Source organism: Streptopelia decaocto, assembly GCF_964273445.1.
Source record: "Streptopelia decaocto genome assembly, chromosome: 4".
NCBI lineage: Eukaryota > Metazoa > Chordata > Aves > Columbiformes > Columbidae > Streptopelia > Streptopelia decaocto.
The window spans coordinates 24,221,172-24,242,517 of NC_138658.1; the positions used below are offsets into that span (position 1 = coordinate 24,221,172).

The 21,346-nt window shown below is 53.3% G+C and overlaps 2 protein-coding genes across 4 annotated transcripts; both read right to left on the reverse strand.

The window, feature by feature from the left end:
• Positions 1 to 308: 308 nt before the first annotated feature.
• Positions 309 to 6,790, reverse strand: LOC309438983 (ovocleidin-116-like). Its single transcript, XM_082051030.1, has 6 exons — positions 6,738 to 6,790; positions 5,576 to 5,641; positions 4,016 to 4,072; positions 3,227 to 3,319; positions 1,311 to 3,144; positions 309 to 1,055 (listed from the first exon to the last, which is right to left on the reverse strand). Exons 2-6 carry the CDS (start codon positions 5,627 to 5,629, stop codon positions 706 to 708), a joined length of 2,388 nt encoding a protein of 795 aa, XP_081907156.1. The 5' UTR covers positions 5,630 to 5,641; positions 6,738 to 6,790; the 3' UTR covers positions 309 to 705.
• Positions 6,791 to 9,261: 2,471 nt separating this feature from the next.
• Positions 9,262 to 13,705, reverse strand: IBSP (integrin binding sialoprotein). 3 transcript variants are annotated; one of them, XM_082050541.1, is made up of 7 exons: positions 13,616 to 13,705; positions 12,478 to 12,542; positions 12,344 to 12,394; positions 12,153 to 12,224; positions 11,909 to 11,962; positions 10,293 to 10,394; positions 9,262 to 9,996 (listed from the first exon to the last, which is right to left on the reverse strand). In XM_082050541.1, the coding sequence occupies exons 2-7, from the start codon at positions 12,529 to 12,531 to the stop codon at positions 9,436 to 9,438; spliced, it is 894 nt and encodes a 297-aa protein (XP_081906667.1). In that variant the 5' UTR covers positions 12,532 to 12,542; positions 13,616 to 13,705; the 3' UTR covers positions 9,262 to 9,435. The 3 variants fall into 3 exon arrangements, with proteins under 3 accessions (XP_081906667.1, XP_081906669.1, XP_081906668.1); XM_082050543.1 differs by having other exon boundaries at positions 12,478 to 12,624; positions 13,616 to 13,697; XM_082050542.1 differs by having other exon boundaries at positions 13,587 to 13,664.
• Between the last annotated feature and the right edge of the window lie 7,641 nt (positions 13,706 to 21,346).

A 21,346-nucleotide genomic window follows, 5' to 3' on the forward strand; every position in this document is an offset into this window, starting at 1 on the left:
AGGGTGCTGCTGGAAGGGTGGCTGGGTGCCCAGTCAGTGTGCCGGGGGATGCAGTGGGGATTTCCCTACTCCCGCGAGGGGACATGCTCTGTGGGGTTCCCCAGCAGGACAAACTGCCTGGAAAGGCTGGTGGCCCTGCGAAGGAGCCAGTGGGGTTTGATACCCCAAGGGAGGGATGTGTGGGGCCAAGGGGTGAGGGGTGTGCTGGGGAAACCTTCCCTGTACACAGGACCAGCCCCCCTGCAGCATGCTGCTCACAGCAAAGCAACCACCTGAACCCCGCTGCAAACACCAGAGTCATCACAGCCTTAAGTACAGAAATGCCTTTATTTCTCTGTTAGGCTGGAAGTGAAACTGCGAGGACAGAGGCTTTTTCCTCACCCTTTATTTACTCGCTTCACATCAGTGCATGACCACCACTACCCAATGCCGCATAGCGTGACTGCTGTTCCATGGCTGCCGAGCACGCCTTATCTACAGCAAACCTATGCACCGCTGGACCAGCGCCAGATGCAGCCCCCCCTCAAAATTAACAGCAGGATTGCATGAAATGGTGATTTTTGGCTCCTGGGTTGCGAGCCACCATGAGACCCCCAGCAATCTGTGGGGTGCCCAGGCACAAGTAGCACCTGCAGCAGGGACGCTGGTGGGGGACAACATGTGGGACCCACCGGCTCCTCTGCTGGACCAGACACCAGCAGCTCCTCAGAGGGTTCCCCGGCTCCAGCGGCTGTGGTGGTAACCCGGGGCCCCCAACCCCGAGGGCCGACGTCCCACCTGTCGGCTGTCACTGCCCTGCTCCCCCTCAGAGGACTGGCTGCTGTCGGCACTCCCAAGGCCCGTGTAGGGGCCATGGGGGCCACCCCCTGCCCCACCAAGGGTGTAAAAGGCCCGTTCCCGGACATGGAGCTCGTCGGCACGTCTCACCTGGTCCACCTGTCTGCTGCGGCCCAATGCCGTAAACGCCCCTGGTGCTGCAGCCCCCGGCCTCCGGCCATGGTGCCCGGGAAGGCGACTGCCCCCAGCCCCTGCTGCCATCACACTGGCCTCGCCACCTCGGCCCCGCTCCTGCCCCTCGCCTGCTGCTTTCACCCCAGCCTCACCACCTCGGCCCCGCTCCTGCCCCTTGCCCGCTGCTTTCACTCCAGCCTCACCACCTCGGTCCTGCTCCTGCCCCTTGCCTGCTGCTTTCACTCCAGCCTCACCACCTTGGCCCCGCTCCTGTCCCTCGCCTGCTGCTTTCACTCCAGCCTCACCACCTCGACCTCGCTCCTGCCCCTTGCCTGCTGCTTTCACTCCAGCCTCACCACCTCGGCCCCGCTCCTGCCCCTTGCCTGCTGCTTTCACTCCAGCCTCACCACCTTGGTCCTGCTCCTGCCCCTCGCCCACTGCTGTCACCCCAGCCTCACCACCTCGGCCCCGCTCCCGTCCCTCGCCCGCTGCTTTCACTCCAGACTCACCACCTCGGCCCCACTCCTGCCCTTCGCCCGCTGCTTTCATCCCAGCCTCATCACCTCGGTCCTGCTCCCGGCCCTCACCCACCACCACGCTGCCCCCAGGTCGCCCTACCTGCAGAGGGGGGCTGCCGCCCACTTCAGCGGTGTGCAGCTTCCCCCCAGCATCACTGCCACGGCTGCCAGCCCTCGCCTGGGTCTTGCTCGATGCCTGGCCGCCAGCTTTCCGGAGTGGGGACAGTGCTTTGTCCACCCTGGAGGGCTTTTTCAGCCCCATTCCCCCTGGCTGGACCTTTGCCCCTGCACCAGGTTGGCTCTCCTCGAGGGGCCGGGGGGTGGCCAGCCCTGCTTCCCCACTCCCACCTCTCCCTGCCACGGTGCTCCCACCTCCCTCGTGGCCACTGGTTGTCCCCAGGGTGGTGGTGCAGTCTCCCTCGCTTGTCCCAGGGGAGGCCACAGTGGTCCCCAGGCGGATGCTGGCCCTCTTGGCTGGGTCAGCAGCAGCAGCCTCCTTGTCACCCTCCTGATGGGGGGTGGTGACAGCCAGGTGGCCCAGCCTCCCCCTGGACCTCTGCCCCTCACCCCTCACCTCCTTGTCATCATACCCACGGCCACCAGCCCCCATGGGGACAGTAACATGACCACCAGAAACCCTCCAGGCGCTGGGGGCCACCGGTCCTTCCCCATCACCAGTAGTGGTGGCACCATCCTCATCATTTCCTGTGGGACGGCTGTCTGCAGGGCTGCTGGTCACTCTGTCCCCATGGCTTGGGGTGGCTGTAGTGGCTGGTCCTTCAGGCTGCCTGCGAGCAGGGGTATTGTCATCATCATCACCATCACGTGCAGTGGCAACATCCAACCTGGGTGTGGGGCTTCTGGTCCCCATGGTGAGGATGCTGTCATCCTCACTACCAACAGTGGCACTGGCCAGGGGGGTTTCTCGTTCCCCCACACGGATGTTGGCCTTCCCAATGAAGATGTTGATCTCGTCGTCTGCATTCGGAGAGATCTGGGTGATGCTGGTGCTGCCCACCTTTCCCTGGGTGATGGTGACGCTGCCAGACTCAGGAATGTAAGCATATTCATCCACACCTTTGGCGTCAACTTGAAAATCCTCCGTCTTCTCAGTGACAGAGGAAAGAGCAGCACCTCCTGTCCCTGCGCCCTGCACAGCATCCTCCTCCCCTCGGCCAGGGATGGTGGCCTCACCACTGCCCTCATCCCCAGCCCCTCCAGTGGTGAGGGCCTTCTCCCTCCCAGCTGTCATAGGCCCCTCTATGGGGACCCAAATCGGGGCACCGTCATCGCCATCCCCGCTCCTGATACCCGACCTGTTCCCCACCACTGCCCCGCCAGGGTGTCCACCATGGGGGAGGATGGAAACACCACCATCAACTTCAACCACCAAATCCAGGTCACCGCTGCCCTCTGAGCTGGCTGGGGTGGGACCCACGATGCCAACACCACTGCGTGCCCGTGTGCTGGTGCCCGGGCGAGGACCAGGGGCATCCCCGCCAACACTTGTGATGCTGTGGTTTTCAGTCTTGAAGCCAGTCTCATTCTCCATCACCTCAGTGCCACCATCACTACCTTGCTCCGGGGCTGCCCCATCCTCTGTCGGCCCCTGCCTGGCATCGTCCTCACCCAGCTGGCGTACGGGGCCGGTGCTCTGGCTGTTGGCCTCTTCCTTCTGCGTGGCACACACAAGGGAGAGGTCAGGGCCACCCCAATGCCCACCAGATGTGTGGGGTCCTGCCCAACCACCTCCTCACCTCTATATGCGTCTGGTTCTTCCGCGTCAAAAAGGAGTAGACATATTCGAAAACGTAGAAGCCATGGTTGGCATTGCAGCCTTTCAGCAGTATCTGTGAGGGGGAGAAAAAAAAAACCCTGAAACCCACATTTTTCTTTATTAAAAGTGGTGGGACAAGATACCCCTGCTGGGCCCAGTGCCACAGCAGGGTCCTGCCAGCACCCACTGGCACCCATGGCACCGGAGTCCCCAGGGCGTTTTCTGTCTTTGTTTGCTTTCAGGAACTGTGAGGTTGTTTGTTTTGTTTTGTTTTGTTTTTCTGCGAGGCAGCCTATGGCTTGAATAAACGACCTGGTTGATGGTCCTATTGGATATGAGTGATGTGACCTACAGCAGCTGAAGCACTGGAAGGACAGCAGCTGGCTTGCAACAGGGAAAAACAGGCATTTTCTTCCACGCTACTCATCTGAATTTTGCTCCCGGTGCATTTGATGCCAATACGCCTTGAAAAAACCTTGTAGCAGCTGGGCCTGGGACTTTTACAACCTCACCTGTGGGTACATGAAGCATTTGTGTCGTGGAGCTGGGAAGGGGCTTGGAGGAGGAAGCCCTCACCTCACCTGAGCACATCACACTTTTCCCCTCCCCTGCCATTCATAAGGGGCTGCTCAGACATTTCTCTCCCATGTCCCCACCAAACACTGGACCCCAGAGGCGAGGAGACCACTGGTGTCTTTTCCTGCAGCTCTGCCCTCCGAAAGTGGTGCTTCCTCCCCGTGTGCCGGTGCAGGGCACCCTCAAAACGTACCCGGTGCTGTCCCAAGCAGTTCCCACCAGCTCTCCCAGGCAGCGGTGGCGGCGGCACCTGTGGGCAGCAAAACACAAGCGAGAACTGAAGCATCAAACACTGCCCCAGCGTTCAGGCAGCTGCCAATGCCTGCTGCCAGCTGCCTGTCATCCAGGGAAGGGTGGGAAAACTGTGTCGGTGAGCTAATAAATTGCCAGGTACCATCTGGGGTGCCATCTTAAAGCTTGCAATAGTAGGAAAGGTCAGAAACCCATTTTCAGGGTCTGAAAAATATGGCAAATTTTGCTACAGCATGCTTTTGTTTGTATGTTACTTTCAATAGAGTATCGTCAGTTTGCAAATACCTTTTCCCCAGATTCTGCTGCAGAGTGTTTTTATTGTAGAGCAGTTTCAATACATTGCACCACTGCTTGTGCCACAACACTCCAACTTACAGATTTAACTGTGCTGGGAGCCTGGAGCTGGTTAAATGGGAGAAATTCCCAGCATTTGCAGTGATGCCTGAGCCCTCATAGCCAGATTTCTTCACTTGCTTGCAAGCTTCTGGCTTCCCCTGATTATCCTCACATCTTTTGGGATCTATTAGCCAATACATCCCTTGGGGATGGGGGACCCAGGGGTGTGAGCATCCCATGAACTCCACCAAGTCATTTGGGTCATTTCCCTGCCTGCCACTCTGGTGCCAGCAAAATCAGCCCCTGAAGCGCCCTAAACCCACCTGAAACAGGCAGAAAGGCAACTCAGCCTATTTAATGTTCCCAGGTGATTCTATTGTTTGTGAACAATGTCATGGGCTGGGTTACAGCCCCGGTTATGTGAGAGTATTAACTATCACTTTTCTGCACCCCTATCTGAAAAGCAAATCTGCACTGATTTATTGCCTCCCCAGCCCTGTGCTGCCCTGTGACAGGCCCAGTTGTGCAAGCTTACCTGGATGGCTAACGGACACACAGCAGGACCCAGCCCCCAGAAAAGACGTGTTTTCCCTCCCTGTTGCTCAGTCGGAAAAGCAAGCCTTCGCTAAGAACATATTTTCACTCTAGCTGTGTATTTAATATGTTGGGCAACAGTTATGCAGGACAAAGGAGGCTGCTATTAAATTTATCTTAGTTTACCCTTTGTTTTATTTATATCTGTCTGAATTTCACATTGGGAGAGCTGGAACATGACTGCAAATGCCCCTCCAACACCTACCCACATGGGTAAGACGAGTATCTTCCCCTTCCCATGGCTCCACTCAGGCTGTTCCCAGGCCAAAAGCTCTGGGTAGATCCTAAATCCACAGAAAACAAGGGGAACAGTCGCAGCAACCCAAGCCAGTCCTTGTGCAATGCCCAGACTGCTAAATTTTAGGGATGTGCTCAGGGAAGTCAGTGCTAATATGTTTTTCCTGATGGGTTCACCTCTGTGCCTCAAAAAAAAAAAAAAACAAACCAAAAAACCCCACAACAAATCCCAGGTGCTATATACAAGTACAACTCATTTTCCTGCTACTGAAAGCGTGCCGGGGCACACCAGGTAGCGAACTTTTGGCAGCACGCTGGGGAGAGCCATACTCACGGGTGTTGAGATGGCCATGCTGAGCAGGCACAGGCACAGGAGGGCTGTTTGCATCTTGCGCAGCTCCTGGGGGGCACAAAACAGAGCATCATCACCAGAGCTTGTCTTCCCAGGACTTGCCATCGCCCACACTCCTGGTCAAGCAGCAACCAAAAAGCTCCTGCCATCCCAAAGCCTCCATGGTGGCAGGGTTATCCAGTCACCCTGGCTTTCCCGGGGCTTTGCAGCACCCCTTGGCATGGCTCTGCCTCTCTGCACCCCTCGCAGCGAAGGCGATGCTCTTGCCTTGTGCGCATGGTGGTGAGGCAAGGGCATGGACAGCCACAGCAGCACAGAGCCTGGCACTCCCGACACCGGGCATTAAAGCTGCTAAACTCACTCCTTCAAAGTGGCTTGCGTGGTTATTTGCAATAAACCACTATCGGCTGAAACACACATTTGTAAGTCTGAAGTAAGAAACTTGCATGGTGTTTTCAACAGCTCTGTCAATTAATAATTCTTGTCTGAAATTACCAGGAAAGCGAGAAGTTTCTGAGGATTTTCTCTTTCCTTGTTTTCCCTGGTACACAAGCTTTACCCTCGCTAGCACTGACAAAGCATTCCTGCTAACATTGTGGGGACCAATAGGCTGTTGGTTTCTTAGGCTAGACACAGGAATAAATTTTACACTGAGGGTGGTAAAACACTGGCTCAGGTTGCCCAGAGAGGTGGTGGATGCCCCATCCCTGGAGACATCCCAGGCCAGGCTGGATGGGGCTCTGAACAACCTGATCTGGTCGAAGATGTCCCTGCTCATTGCAGGGGGTTGGACTAGATGAGCTTTGAAGGTTCCTTCCAACTCAAACTAGTCTACGATTCTATAATTCTATTATTCTATAGTTGTTACACCTGTTGGCCCTGGCTGGGGCTGGCAAGTCGAGCCTAGAGAGTATTTTCAGCCATGCAAGCATTGCTACAGAAAACACGGGAGGGGAATTCATGCAGGAGGCTCAGCAGTACAAAGTAAGGTCAGATCAAGAAAGCATGACAGAGAGACACGTATGGCCAAGGCTTCGGCCATCTCCCTGTCCCCACCATGGCTTGCCCAGAGAAAAAGTGGGAAATGCTCTGCTCAGGAAGGGCTGGGGAGAGACAGGACAGGCAACCGAGGTAAGAAGATTACCTTTCGCTGTCGGAGGCAGATCCCAGCGGCAGACCGTGGAGGCTGTGCCCACTTTGCTGAAATTTAAAGTTGGCCCCCAGGCACGCAGAGCCAATCAGCTCCTGCCCAGCGACATTTGTCAGGGCTGACAGCACCCGCAGATAACCAGGGGGAGTAATTTCCAGCTAAAAATGTGTTTGTGGTGGAAGACAGCTATCAAATGTTCCACCTGGCTGGATAAACAGAAAGCATGGTTTATAAATATCTGTTCTGAAGGCGAAATTGCTCGATGATTAGCGTAGATCTTAGCACGCTGCACGTCCAGCCTGGCTACTGATAAGGGGGGTGGGGGATGCTGCAGGTTGCGGGGTGTTCGCCGTGACCAACACAGGAAAGCTGGCAGGGCTGCAGAAAGGGAAAGGTGATCTACTGAGCCCAGATGCCACAACTGGCAACACTGGCCAAGCCACTAGCCGCTGACACGGTGTAGCCCCCAACACTTGCTTTTTGGGTTTCAACCTCAACTCCCCTGTCCTAAGCCTGGTGAAAATGCAAACTAGAAGAGCAGTAAAAATGAAAAAAAAAAAAAAAGTCTATTTTTCCAGGCACTGCTGGCACAGGTCCCTTTGAATCCACTTTTGCCGTGGGAGGGTGTCACAAAGATGTACACAATGTAGGAGCTCTCCTCTGGTTTTGGTGGTATTGCTGGTCTCTTACATGTACACCAAGGGGGGTTCCCCCTGCTGCGGCCATCCTGGCTCAACTGCTCCCTTGTGGTGACAGTGACAGCAGCTCCCATCCCACCCACCACCCCGCCGCAACCCGAACCCTGGGAGAGGGCACAACCATTGCATTAACACCAGACATGCTTAAACCATCAGCATCCAGCTCTCAGCTGGGAGCGAACCTTGGAGCCAGGAGGAAACTCACCCTTTTCCCTGGCTGGGGAGCTGTGGTTGGATGCTGCCCCATGTGTACCGGAGTGGCCACCATGCCTTGGCCCATGGAGACAGAGCTTTGGCTGGGTGCCTGGGACTGGGGGGGGGCTGACGCACGTGGGGCCAGGCTGGGCACCCCGTGGGAGCAGGATGCAACCCTTAGCAGCACCAGGGCACTTTGTCCTTGCCAGTTCCCTGACGTCTTTGGATTCTCGTGTCTCCCTCACTGGCTGTGAACAGGTGCAGGGTTGCACAGTGTCACCGGAGGGATCTGGCCCCAGGAGTGCCCACCCTGCAGGCAGCATCCCCCACCAGCTGCAGCCTGACTTGGGCATGTGGAGGAGGCTTTGTACAGCAGCCAGCAACTCGCTGCTGCAAGAACAGAAACCCATTTTGCAGTCAGACCTACCTCAGGAGCTGAACACAAGTTTCTCTTCCAGGAGCTCCAGGGCAGTAAGCTGTGAGAGCAGCCAGCATGGTGCAGAAGAGCCACAGCTTTTCCTAAATGGGGGCACCTGCGTGAAACCTGTCAGGATTCAGTCCTTCCCCATCCCTGGCGCTGATCCACACCTGACCAAGGCCACACTCCCACAGGGAGGTGATGCTCTGTGGACCACAAGCTGGTCATCCCCATCCCTGATGCAGGAGGTAAGTGAATGCCTTGCTGTCACCACAACAGCTCTACCTTGCCCTGGGGATGAGTGGGCAGGGAGAGACACAGACTATTTTGGCCTGTGTCCGAAACACACATCTGAGGTGACTGACCCACATGCACAGCGCAGGGATGCAGAAACAAAGCTCTCATTACAGGGGTGTGCACCTACAGCTGGTGATGCATGGAAAGAGAAATTAGTGTCTTCACCTTTATTAATATTGCCTGGTGGGTGGTCAGGCCACAGGAGGCATGCTACCAAGGAGTGGAAGACATGGTGAAATTATCATTCACCACACGGGGCAAATTCACATCGACACTACTGAATTTGCATAAGATGTGAGAGTAATGCATAGAACCATAGAATCATTTTGCTTGGAAAAGACCTTCAAGACCATTAAGTCCAACTGTTAACCTAACTCTAGCACTAAACCATGTCCCTAAGAACCTCATCTACACATCTTTTATACACCTCCAGGGATGGTGACTCCACCACTTCCCTGGGCAGCCTGTTCAATTGCCTGACAACCCTTTCTGTAAAGAATTTTTTTCTAATCTCCAATGTAAGCCTCCCCTGGCACAACTTGAAGGCATTTCCTCTTGTCCTATCACTTGCTATAATACCTGGAGAAGAGACCAACACCCTCCATGCTACAATCTCCTTTCAGGCAGTTGTAGAGAGTGATAAGGTCTCCCTTCAGCTGCCTTTTCTCTAGTTGAATTCCACAGCAATGACCCCAAAAATGCCCTTCCATTTTTCAGATGGGACTCTACAGAGGCTTTCCTCATTAGCCTTTTTGTTCCTCCCTCCTTTTGTGTGCATCTCTGCTGGAATAAAAAGATTAAACCCAGTCCAAGGAGCACAAGCACCTGCAGCCCCTCAGCCCACCGAGCACCACGCTTCACCTGCTGACCCCAGCAAATTCAGCAGCAAACCCTTCCTTACGAACAGAGCTCAGTTCAGTTGCTTTATTTCAATTTCGCTTTGCGAGTTACAAAAAAGCAGCCTGGGACAGAGCCAGTGCATGCTGCGAGCTGCCCGGTGTCCCCTCCAGCGAGCCTCGAGGTGCACGTTCCTGAGTGGGATGGGGCAGGTGGGGGGCAGCACTGGGGCTGCCCCCCCGCCCGCTCACTGGTTGTAGTAGTAATCCTGGCCATAAATGTCGTAGCCATGCCCCTTGTAGTAGCCGTACTCGTCCTCGTAGGCCCGGTAGCTGTCCCCCCGGGTGTACTCATCCTGCTCCCCATAGCTGCCATCGGTGGCACCCTCATCCCCACGGCCATGGCCTCCAACTGTCACCTCATACTCCCACTGCTCCCCAGCTGTGGTGGCATCTGTGGGTGCCTGGTCTCCCACGGTGGTGGCCTGGGACAGCCCCTCTTCAACGGTGGTGCTGGCAACAGTGGTGGCTTCGGTTTCCTCCCCCTCCTCCTCCTCCTCCTCTTCCTCTTCTTCTTCCTCCTCTTCTTCCTCCTCCTCCTCAGCCACTGCAGTACCATTGTTATGAGGTCCATCTGCCCCCTCGGTGGTGTTGGTGCTCGTGCCATTGATGCTGTTCTCGTTCTCGGCTACTTCTTCCTCCTCCTCCTCTTCCTCCTCATTTTCATCACTGTCTTCATTTTCGGAGTCCCCCCCCTTGCCGACAGCACCGTTCCTGCCCCCATTCTGGGGCCCTTGGCAGCCCTTGCCCTGGTGGGAGGAAATAACGCAGCATCAGGCGCATGTCAGGAGGTTGCAGATTTTGGGTGCTGCGTAGCAAGGGCCAGCTGAGCACAGCTGAGCATCCCCCTGTGGCTCACATGGCAAGGCTGCCTTTGTGGGATGCCCCTTCCAAACCCCCAACCAGGTTACCACCCAGAGCTTGACATCTTGTACAGCAAACCTCCAAACAGAAATGGGCTGCAAGGCAACCCACAGGTACAAGCAGGCATGCAGTGAATTCTCCCCCCTCCACGAGTGCTCCCCTCCAGCCCCCCAAACTGCACCTGCTGGGGGGATGTGATGTCCCCTCCCAGCCCGCCTTGGCTGTCCCCAGGGGCTGCTCCGGCAGGGTTACCAGCTACCTCAGTGCCAGCATGGGACGGCTCCTGCAGGGACAGGGGTAGGAAGGGGCAGGGGTCAGCAGTGGGAGCACAGCTTTACAAAGCATTTAAAGGTTTGCTTTTGAAGTTTTTTCCCCATTTCCCATAAAGAGAGAAAGCCACAGGGGCACTACATGCAGACCCGCTACACACTGGGTATAGATAGCTGGTGACAGTGTGGCAGCTCAAAGCCAAGTGCGAACCCAAACCCCACCAGAAATAAGCCATCAGCACCACTTGGCCCCAGAAACTATGCAGCCCCAGAAACTATGCAGCAATCTTTCATTGGTATGCATGACAGTCCGTGCTGCTAAAAAAGAAAATTAATTTAACCCAAATACAAGCAGAACCCGGAGCAATCAGTGGGGCAGCCTGGGAAGAGGAGCAGCACCTTGTCACCCGCTGTGGTGGGGACACACAGGGTCACTGCCACCTCTGCCTCGGGCAATCCCCACTGCTCACGTGCCCTGGCATTTTGGACCAACTCAGATGCTTAAAATACTGGTGCATGTGAAGCCAGTGAAAACCCAGGCTGTTTTCCTCCCCAAAATTGCACTATGCAGCTGGCCATGCTGATGGGAACGATTCTCCCCCTCATCCAGCAGCTACAAACAGCTACTGCATTCCTGCACATCACCTGATGTCTTCCTTGGGAATGAAACTCCCCCCTTGGCTGTCTCATCCCACAAGTCACTATCATCCCCAGTGATCACAGTAGTATTGGAGCAAGGAGCAAATTGCAGGGAGGTGCCTGGACTGGCACGCTGTAACCCAGCCCCAGGTGGGCCTCTAAAAGGAGTTTTAAGACAATAGGCCTGACAACACAGGTTTCCAAGCATGCAGGATCCCAGTCTCAAAGCACCTGTGTGCCTGAGACCATTGGATTATTTTCGAGTGTTTGCAGGCCACTGAGGCACAAGAGACCTTTGTAATCCCCGGCGCTAAATTTTGGACCTGGGTGACTCTGGCAAATGCAGCAGAGCCCAACCTCATATTGACCCAGCAGACAGGAGCAGAGTGTAACTGGGCTGGGCTGGTACAAACGTGCATTTCCCAATATAGCGTGAGTTTGTGTCACTCCACATGCACATGTGTGGACCATAACTATATTTTCCACAGCAATTTTATCAGCTCTGCGGGGTCAAACACCCTGAGAGGGGAAGGTAAGAGGAATCTTTACAAGGCCTTTTGCCTTGGTCTCCCTGCTTCTGCACTTTGGCCCGTCCTGCTCCTTTCTGAGCCACCAAAAATGGAAACCTGGAAAGTTTGTCTCAGGGTGGTTTGGTGTGTCCTCCGCCCATCTTCTTTAACAACAGAACAAAAAGGGGAAAAAAAAATACAAAAAATAATAAAATAAAACCAAGGGTAGAAAATCCAGTTGCATCCAGAGCACAAGGCTGTGGGCGGTCAGCAGCCACAAGTGCTGATGAGCAGAGACTACAAAACCAAAGAGAGTTCCCGAATTCCCGTATTTGTTTTTTTTTCTGGTTTGCTGGGAGAAGGGCCACAGGAGTACTCACCCCTGCATCCTCCTCCTCCGAACCATCCCCCTCTTCCTCCGATGAGTCGCTGTTCTGAGGAGAGGGAAAACCAAGCTGTAGCCGGGCTGGTGGGTCACCATCAGTGTCCCGAATGTGACAGTCTCAGCCCAGCCCTGCAGGCCAGTGGCAGCTGGGTGCAGACCATGCCCCCTGTCCCATTTGGGCTGATATATCCATGTTTGGCAGGTGGTGAAAGCATCAGTGACCCCTCCGAAGCACCCACCTGGTACCGTCGCTGCGGGGGATGCAGGTAGGCGTATCTGTATAGGTAATACCGGTGCCTGTTCTTGAACACCTATGGGAAAAAGGGGCAAATCCCATCAGTTTGAGGGCCTGGTTACAGAAGTAATCGAAACGTCCCCCCCTCAAAGCCAGTGCCATGTGGGGAGGGATGCGCACGGGGTGGTACCCTACCGCATTTTCTTCCGAGTCATCCGACTTGGCTCGCCGCAGCCAGCTCTTGACCTGGGGGAAAGGTGGGGTTGGTGCACACCCCTCAAAAGCCTGGTGAGGGGATGGGGGTCCCCCCAATCCACCCTGCAACTCACCGAGAAGGCGCATGCCATCCCCACCAGGCAGACGAAGACCAGGGCAGTCCTCATGGCTGCTTTTTCTAGGAATGGCAAAACACACCGAGGGCTGGCTTTTCAGTTCGAAAGCGCCGTCACTACCCCAAACCGTACATGTGTTTGTGTCTGCACAGGCGAACAGGGAGAAGAGTGGCTGGCCTCCAGCCACCTCTCGATGGGGTCACCCAACCCCTCTGGAGACCCAAGTCCTTCTTTTTTTAGACAGATTTGCCTCAGTTTCCATGAATACATCTTGGTTTTGCAAGAAGACACAAAATACCAGAAAAATAAGTTTCACCTGGTAGCAGACAAATTGCTTTCCCCGAGCAGGACAACTTGCTCCTGCTTCCCCATTGCCTGCAAGCAAATGGGGAAAACCAAACCCTGCCCAAGATGCGACCATTCCACTGTAGTCATCTCCCCACACCTCTGCAACCTGCTCAGGCTCTGCCCAGAGAACAGTGCCCCCAGGAATTACACCACATCGAGGAAAAATAAATAAGCAAACAAATAAATGAATACAATCAGCTTCTGCAGTCTGGCATTGACAAAACCAGCAGTAACAAGGCAACAATGCAAGGGGACCCCCCATAGGCATATCTGGGGGAGGCTTGGCTCTCCACAGGTTCGAGCTGCACCTCCTAAGCACCAAAACCTGGCCCGCCCCACTCTGTCCCTGCCCCAGCAAGGGGCGCACCAGACCTTTCCCGCAGTGCCCCAGCCTCCCTCCTCTGGGCGATACTCCTGGCAGCCCCTGGCCTCAGCCAGGCCCATTGACCTTCCTTTTTCTTACCCTTCCCTCTGGCTAAATCTGCTATCAGCTATGCTGAGGTTTGAGGTGAGTTGTCCTTATACTTATCTTTACTTGAGGTTTCTCCATCTTTCCTTAACTCAAGGAAAACAACTGTCCACAAGCGAGTTTCCCTGGCTGTGCAGCCAGGCTCTGGATGCACATCCCTGCTGTCTGAAGCCTGAGTGTTTAACAAAGCCACAGACCCAGGAAAGGGCTAAAAGCAGCATCCAACCCCATCAGCAAGCCAAGCACCCCACACCCGAAACCATGCAAAATGCAGACAGCAATGCACAACCTGTCTGGGAACAGCAGCAGCAAGCTTACCCGCTGTGGTGCTGGTGGCTATCCGTGGAGTCAGCCGGCACAGATTTCCTCCTGCTGCTGCCCCGCTGGGATATAAAGTCTATTTTTGCCCCCCCCCAAGCCAGTCACCGCCCTGTGACGCCAGCCTGCCGGCGTGCTCCAGAAAACCCCCAGATTTCAATGCCGACAGATTTGGTGCACAAACATAGCACCCCGTGCCACTGCCAAACCCGGGGAGGTTTGCACCGCAGCGCTTAATTGAGGGTCTGGCCTCAGAGGAATGGTGGCAAGGCCAGAGAGTATAATAACACTCTACATTTAAATTAAAATAAATATTGGGAAATCTGTTCTCAGAGGGTGCCTACCTCCCTTTTTGGGAAATTCTGTCACTGTTTTTTCAAGAAGGCAAAGAAGACCAACCTCAAAGGCGCAGCTCCATGGTCACTTGGGCAGAGCTGTTAGCCAAAAAAAGAGTAAATCTGAACAAGTCCCTCTCCAGGCTGCCTGCAGGGGTGAAACGGGCCTTGTGAAAGAAAAGTGCACTCCGATACAGGTGTAACCAAACCCCTTTGAGAGCCATTTCTGCCATAGCGACACTACAAAATGCATGGTTGCTTTGTTTTTCATGCCCCCCAAACCACACAGACCCATGTAGGGGCCAGCTAGGCCCCTTGCTCCCCAAAACCAGTTATTCCTCAGCTGAAACCTAATAGCTCTGTACACATCCCCAGCAAAGCAAAATAACTGCCTGGGGCAACAAAAATATGAACAATCTATCCTCACAGCCACCCAAAGCTCAGCGGTGGCAGGACATGACCACTGATGTGTGCAGGTGGCTGGGGGTCACCCCTCCTGCCCTGTGCCCCGTGGCAGGGGGTGGGGACATGGGGGTGCCATGGCTGCCCCTTTGTACCCACCTCCTCTGGGATCTCACAGCATCACAGAGTGGCTGGGGTTGAAAGGGACCTCTGGAGATCATTTAGTCCAACCCACCTGCTAAAGCAGGGTCACCTAGAACAGATCACACAGGAATGTGTCCAGGTGGGTTTTGAATGTCTCCAGAGAAGGAGACTCCACAACCTCTCTGGGCAGCCTGTTCCAGTGCTCTGGCACCCTCAAAGGAAAGAAGTTTTTCCTCATATTGAGATGGAACCTCCCATGCTTCAGTCTGTGCCCGTTGCCCCTCATCCACATGCAGAGGAGCCCAGTTTGGGTCTGAATTTGGTTGGGAAGCAAAGGATTTCCACTGAACCGAATTCCCAGGTTAGGACCAGAAAGACAAAGCTGCTTTTTTGTTATTGTTATTTTGTCTTCTTGCTCATCAACAGGTACAGTGTGGGAAGTTGCTAACTGCGGACGAAACGCCATGCATGTCACGTGCATTTTGGGACCGAGAGGTCCCTTGCAGCCCCCACAGGGGTCCGGTAGCCCTGGTGGCAATCTGGGCCACCTGCAAACCCCAGGGCTGTAGGGTGCAGCTGCGCCTGCCCCATGGGCTTCAAAGCTCGCTGTGTCCCTGCGAGGAGAGGTGTAATTACAAGGGAGGCCTGGAGTTGGCCATGACTTTCAGCCGGTGCTTCGGGCCAGGAAAACCCACACACAAAGAAAAAAAATTCAGTGATGCAGTTTTCTAATGCCAACACAGCGGCTTCTGGTAAAGAGAAACACCAACACCATGAGGGACATGGGGCTGGGGTGGCTGGAGGGCTTGCCCTTGGGGGACTCAGTGTGGGGCACACAGGGCAGAGATGGTTCCGTGCTGTCACAGGCTGCCCCGTTCAGGAGAGCGGCAAGTGTGCACCAAGCTTTGAGCTTAAATTTAATCAGAACCAGGGAACAGAGGGTGCTCGTGGGAGGTGATTTTTAATGTAATTAAAGGGTTGCTGCTCCAGCCTTCTTAAAAAAAGAAAGCTGACTACAAAGATGCATATTTCACCCAAGATCCCTAAAAAGCAGCGGGATAATTAACGTGTGCCGAAGAGCAACCATTATCTATGTTTAGCTCTCAGGCCAGGGAGCGGGCGCTGCCCGGGCAGGCCACTGACAGCAACAACCCTTGCGGCACTGCTGGCCAAACGCACCCAAAACATTTCCATTTAAAATAATAATAAATAATTTTTAAAAAGCATCACATCTCAGAGTTGGAGCATTGGCTCTCTTAGTGCTTTTGCAAGAACTCCAGCTCTCCAAGGCAGCAGGGCTTGGAAGAGTCACTGTTTTGCCCAAGAGCAACATTTGGTAGCTGTTACTAAAAGTGGCTGTGGAATTTGACAGCTTCCTGAAAATAATCTCGCCTTTGTAGACAAACAGCTGGAAACAAAACATCTCACCTTCCTCCAGGAGATGTTCCATCAGGTGACAACAGAAAAAAAACCACATTTTTCAGGAGCAGGATGAGAGGATGAGGCAGGCATGCAGCACACAGCCCACACCTGCAAATGCAATGGTTTCCCTTCTGTGCTCCCATTGATTTTTAACATGCACAAATACACTGCCATACTGTGAGGCAGCAGCCTGATCCCTGAGCCCTTCACAGACCCATCGCTGGTGGGGTCTGCACCATCCACTGGCACCAGCTTTGTGCTGCAACTGGGTGGGCTCAAACCCGGGATGGCGTGGCAGGGGCACAGTGTCGGGTTTTGGTGTAATTGCCCAAGGAGACCTCACGGTCAGAGCGTCCCTGCCTGGAGCAGGCTGACACGGCTCCTACATCCAAATTTAATTATTAGTTCTGCAGGGCGGTCATTGAGCAGAGCAGTGCGCTCCCAAACTGCCCGGGGCCGAGGCTGTGGTTAGGGCTGCACCGTTCTATTTCCACGCCCTGGAGCTATTCTGGAAGGAAACCTCAGGGACAAAAATAAGTAAAGAAAGCAAAAGCAGAAGGATGCTCGGGGCATGTCAGGGAGAAGCTGAGGTGCTGGCTGCAGCCTGTGAAAGGGGCACTCTTGCCATGCAACATGGTGGCCAGGACACCTTCAAAATGTGTGTGCGGGACACCAGGGGCCACCCCTGTCCCAGCTCCCACCTCTCCCCACATGCTGTCAGGGTTTGGAGTGCACATGTGCAACAGCCACAAAGCGATGAGTAAGGAGAGGGTGCACCAGCGACAATGTAAGAATTTGGGACCCCTTTCTCACCTCCCGTACATCTCACTGCACAAACCTAAATGCAAACCAACATCAGCCAGGCAGAGATCTTGTGATTTTTTTGCAAACAGACAATTTTAGAATAAAAGCGGGAGGGCTGAACACCTAAAATGCAGCACGTGTCAACCTTAGTTATTAGTACACAATATTTATATATTGGCCTTCTGCAACTAAACATTTTGTATTATTTTCTTTTTCTTCTCTGAGGCAGGAAAGCAGATGAAGCAAATTAACTCTACACACCTGGCAAGAAGTGGGACACAAGCAGCTCTGTAACCCGAAGCACTTTGAGGCAGCCTAAACTCTGGGAAACAGAAACACAGCAAATCACAGAGGCAAAATTACAGGGTTATCACAAATCCCAGCACTTCCCACCACCACCCAGGTCCTAACGTGCTTGAGCAACATCTGTATATCGTGTTTCCTCTTTTTTCTTTTTCTTTCTTTTTCTTTCTTTTTCTTTCTTTTTCTTTCTTTTATTTTTATTTTTCTCTTTTTTAACCTTTTTTCCAGGAGGAAAAAACTATGCACATCAGCTAGAATAAGTCACCACAACTGATCGCACCACCAGTCTGCTGCCTCCATCCACATGTGAGAGCCCTCAAACACAACCATACAACAGAAACAGGAGAGGGGAAAAAAATAAATAAACCTCAATAAAAGGGCCCATTTTCAGGAGCAGAGCGGGCAAAGAGCCCAGGTTTATTGCAGAGTCAAATCACTGTCTTTGGACAGACAGACATCTGGATGGTGTGGAGACACGCTCTGCAGGCTTCCCACCTCCCCATCAGTGCATGCCCTGCTCAAACCTGCACAAACCCTGCGTTTGGGCCTAAAAAGCTGCCATTTACAGCAGAAGCACAGCGGGCAGCATCGTAAGTGCTGAGTTTGCACCAGTTATTTGTTATTGTGTGCACACATGAGCTGCACAACACATGTACATGTAACCATATATACACAGACACGTGCATGTCTGTTGCAATAAGCACCTTAACAATCAGGTTTTTGAAAAAGAAGGCTTGGAAAGCTGTCATGCTATAAGGAACCTACTTTTTGCTCTACAGGTGAAACAGCAGCAGGTCTGGGATGGGAGATCTCTGCTCCCCAGCTGCAGGTCCAGCTCCTGCTTATAGAAACCCGATTCCTACTGCTGAAACAAAAGAGCAGCCCTTTGCAGCTTTGTAATTCAGGGGATGAAAACAATAAAACTTGAACTGCAAACCACTTGCTCGCTCTGCAGCTTGTACATCTCCATAGCGAGTTAGAGGTGCGGCGCGGATATTGACAGCCTCGGTGGATGCTGACCCTCGCATGTTATGTGCCATCCCGTGGTGCCCAAATCCTCAGGGCGGCACCAAGGGCATCACAAAACTCCCAGGACATGGCTGAGCTAAAGGGAGACAAAAGATTTTTTCTGCCAGTTTATCATTCAAGTGCATGACATTGAAGTAAGCTGGAAGAAAAATTTCCTTAGAGCATTCGAAAGGTTTGTGATGTTTGGGGTTTTCACTGAGGTCAGAGGCTGTTTTCCCATGGCTGAGACTTTTCTTTTGTTCAGACTGACGGCAGTGGCGATGCCGTCAGAGTTTTTTTTCTCCTGCTGAAAAGGGCAGAGAAACGCAAGCAAATTCTCCCAGTCTCACCGCGTGCTTGGCAAGGAGCAGTTCCCATCACAGAAATCCATCACAGGGAGCAAAGAAGAGGCATTCTCATGAGAATTTTTTCTTCCACTGATATTCCCATTTTGCTGAAGATTGAAAAAATGGCCAAGGAAAAGGCTTGCAGCTGACTGCAGCCTGCCATGGGAAGCCCAGGGCACTCAGCTGCACCACCGAAAACGCTGATGCTGGGTGGAGGGTGTGCTCCATGGGCCATGAGGGTTTCTCTGTTTCTCCCGTCTAAGTCAGGAAAATACACGGGTTGAACAAACACAGCTTGCCTGCTGTTGTCACCTCAAGATCAGCCACTGCAGTCGGGCTTGGCACTGCTGCCTCTCACTGCTGCAGTCACACCGGCTACTTATTAAAAATATATATATATTTTCTTTTTTCTTCTTCTTCAAAAGGACAAAAACAAATAAACAAGAAGAAACCTTTCTTTTAAGATGACGCAGACTCATGTTTTCACAAACCCAAATGTGACCAAAAATTTCTGCTTTAAACCCCAAATGCTGAATCATTCACTGCATTCAGCTCCACAGGCCACGCCCAACATGCAAAACTTGTCATCTGGGTGAACAAGAAAAATGCATACCTTGATGTGGGCATTTTTTTATCCTTGCCTAACCCAGCGGGCAAGCTGACCTTTACAACTTCATCACCCAATCAACCCGAAATGGGAAGCAGGGTTACCTCCAGCAGAAGCAGAGCCTGCAGCCAACCTTCCCAGCTGATATTCGTGCCCACCTGCCAGCGCAGAGCGGGAACACTCACTTCAGATGTTCTCTGCAGACACACACATGCCGCAAAAACCGAGGACATGAGCTACAAATTACTTAAAATCATTAAAGTGAGCATCTTTTGGCCATGTTATCTCTGGCCATTCAAAACCTCACCCTGTGGAGTGCCCCCTGCCATGGAGCCCCTGCTGAAGGCGTTTGTATATGGATGAACAGCATTCGGTGCTAAAGCTGTTCAGCCTGGAGAAAAGGAGGCTGAGGGGAGACCTTATCACTCTCTACAACTATCTGAAAGGAGTTCGTAGGATGAAGAGTGCTGGTCTCTTCTCCCAAGTAACAAGTGATAGGATGAGAGGAAATGGCCTTAAGTTGCACCAGGGGAGGTTCTCATTGGATACTGGGAAAAATTTATTCCCAGAAGGGGTTGTTGGGCATTGGAACAGCCTGCCCAGGGAAGTGGTGGAGTCACTATCCCTGTGGGTGTTTGAAAGACCAGTAGATCAGGTTCTTAGGGATAAGGTTTAGTGCCAGAGTTAAGTTAACTGTTGGACTTGATGATCTTAAAGGTCTTTTCCAACCAAAATGGTTCTATGATGGGGACAGCCCAGTGCCACCAGTGTGCCCAGACACCCAGCCACCCTCATGGACACGTGCTGCCAGGTGCTCGGCATGTCCCTGTAGCCAGACAGGAGGTTTCCCAAGCCAAGGGCTGAGTTTCCCAGCTGCGATGCCCATGAGGGACAGTTTCATAGGAAGCCATCCCAGCAGGACCGGCAGGCGGCAGCCAGCCCTGGCACCAGCTCCCTGGCCTTTGGGGAGAAGCCAGCCGGCAGGAGGCAAATTTCGGGCATTGCTGGCAGGGACATGTGTGCAACCACAGCACGTGCAACCGCAGCATGTCCCTGGGAAGGCACACAAAAGGGCACCCACGTGCTGTGTGCCCTGTTCGCAAGGCACGTGGCCCTCCCGCTCAAACTAATGCCAAATCACCCCAGTTTTTCTCTCTGTGCATGAAACAAGAAGAAAAGGAGCACCTGCCGTGCCCTTTGCTGGAGGACTAAGGTGAGTAGCCTGTCCCTGGCTGTGCAGCACTGCTGATCACCCCAGTGCCACTCGCAGGAAGATGAGGAATGGAAAGAGAGTTGTGCACAAATTGAAAAACAAAACAAAACAAAAACAAACAAACAAACAAAAAACAACAGACAACCATTTCAAAGAGCAATTTCATCCCATCCTCGCGATGTCCTGGCCATCCTGCCCATGGGCTGGGCTCACCACAGAGCTGTGGGATGCTCCTCGCTTTCCATGAGGGGCCCGAATAAAACCTCCTGGTCACCATCCCCACACAAGCACCACCTCTCATGGCCCCTGGGATGTGATCCAGCCCCATAGCTGAGCCAGCAACCAAAATATCGTGGTTGCTTGAGCAGCAGCACCACTTGCTGGGCATGGGAGAATTCACAGCAGTGCCCTTTGCCACACAGATGAGCCAGCAAACACGCCATTACTACAATTTTTAACCAAAGTGACAACTGTCACCCAGCTCTTTTTGCACCTCTGGGCTGCAAGGAAACCCACGCTTGTTATTTGTCACCCCAGGTATGGGGCTGTGCACCAGCATTTTGGTACCTGCAACCCTGACAGGCATCATCATCACCATCACAGCAACCCCAACTCCTCATACAGCTAACGCAAGGGGTCCAAAAACTAAGGGGTAAGTCGCAGCAGAGGTATCCACCATGAAGTGGGGGGCAGAGGAGGCAGGATCAGGAAAGTGGCTTGTTCCTAGGGTGGTAGCACAGAGAAGCTGCACGTTTTAGAGCTGATGTTATACAGAAACAGAAAAAGCTTACACATGGTGGAAATTGAAACATAAATTCCACTAAAACCACGAGCTGTTCAGCTCTCGGCTTTTGTGGTGGTGGAAAAAGTCTACAAATTAACTGCAGTTTTGCTATAAGTAGTAAAAAAAAAAAAAAAAGTTTTCATTTCTTTACTGGTTCTTTAATTCGGTATTGCAACAGCCAGCAATGACAGCGCTGACTCTAGGCAGCTGAAAGGCATGCACCCACCTGCACTGCCTCCTTGGAGACTGTTCCTGCGGAGCCACATCTCTTCTCTGCAAAACCGTGCAGCTACACAACAGCCCACGGGTTTCTCCATCAGCTCCAACACCCACACTATGCGGCTTGTTCTACATACACGAAC

Coding starts and splice junctions, on each gene's coding strand:
- IBSP (XM_082050541.1), bottom strand. CDS start 12,531: ATGAGGACTGCCCTGGTCTTCGTCTGCCTGGTGGGGATGGCATGCGCC. Junction 10,395..11,908: donor CGGAGGAGGAGGATGCAGGG/GTGAGTACTCCT, acceptor CTGTCCCTGCAG/GAGCCGTCCCATGCTGGCAC. Junction 9,997..10,292: donor ACATCACATCCCCCCAGCAG/GTGCAGTTTGGG, acceptor TCCTCCCACCAG/GGCAAGGGCTGCCAAGGGCC.
- LOC309438983 (XM_082051030.1), bottom strand. CDS start 5,629: ATGCAAACAGCCCTCCTGTGCCTGTGCCTGCTCAGCATGGCCATCTCA. Junction 3,145..3,226: donor AGAACCAGACGCATATAGAG/GTGAGGAGGTGG, acceptor TGTGCCACGCAG/AAGGAAGAGGCCAACAGCCA. Junction 1,056..1,310: donor GGGGCAGGAGCGGGGCCGAG/GTGGTGAGGCTG, acceptor AGCGGGGCCGAG/GTGGCGAGGCCAGTGTGATG.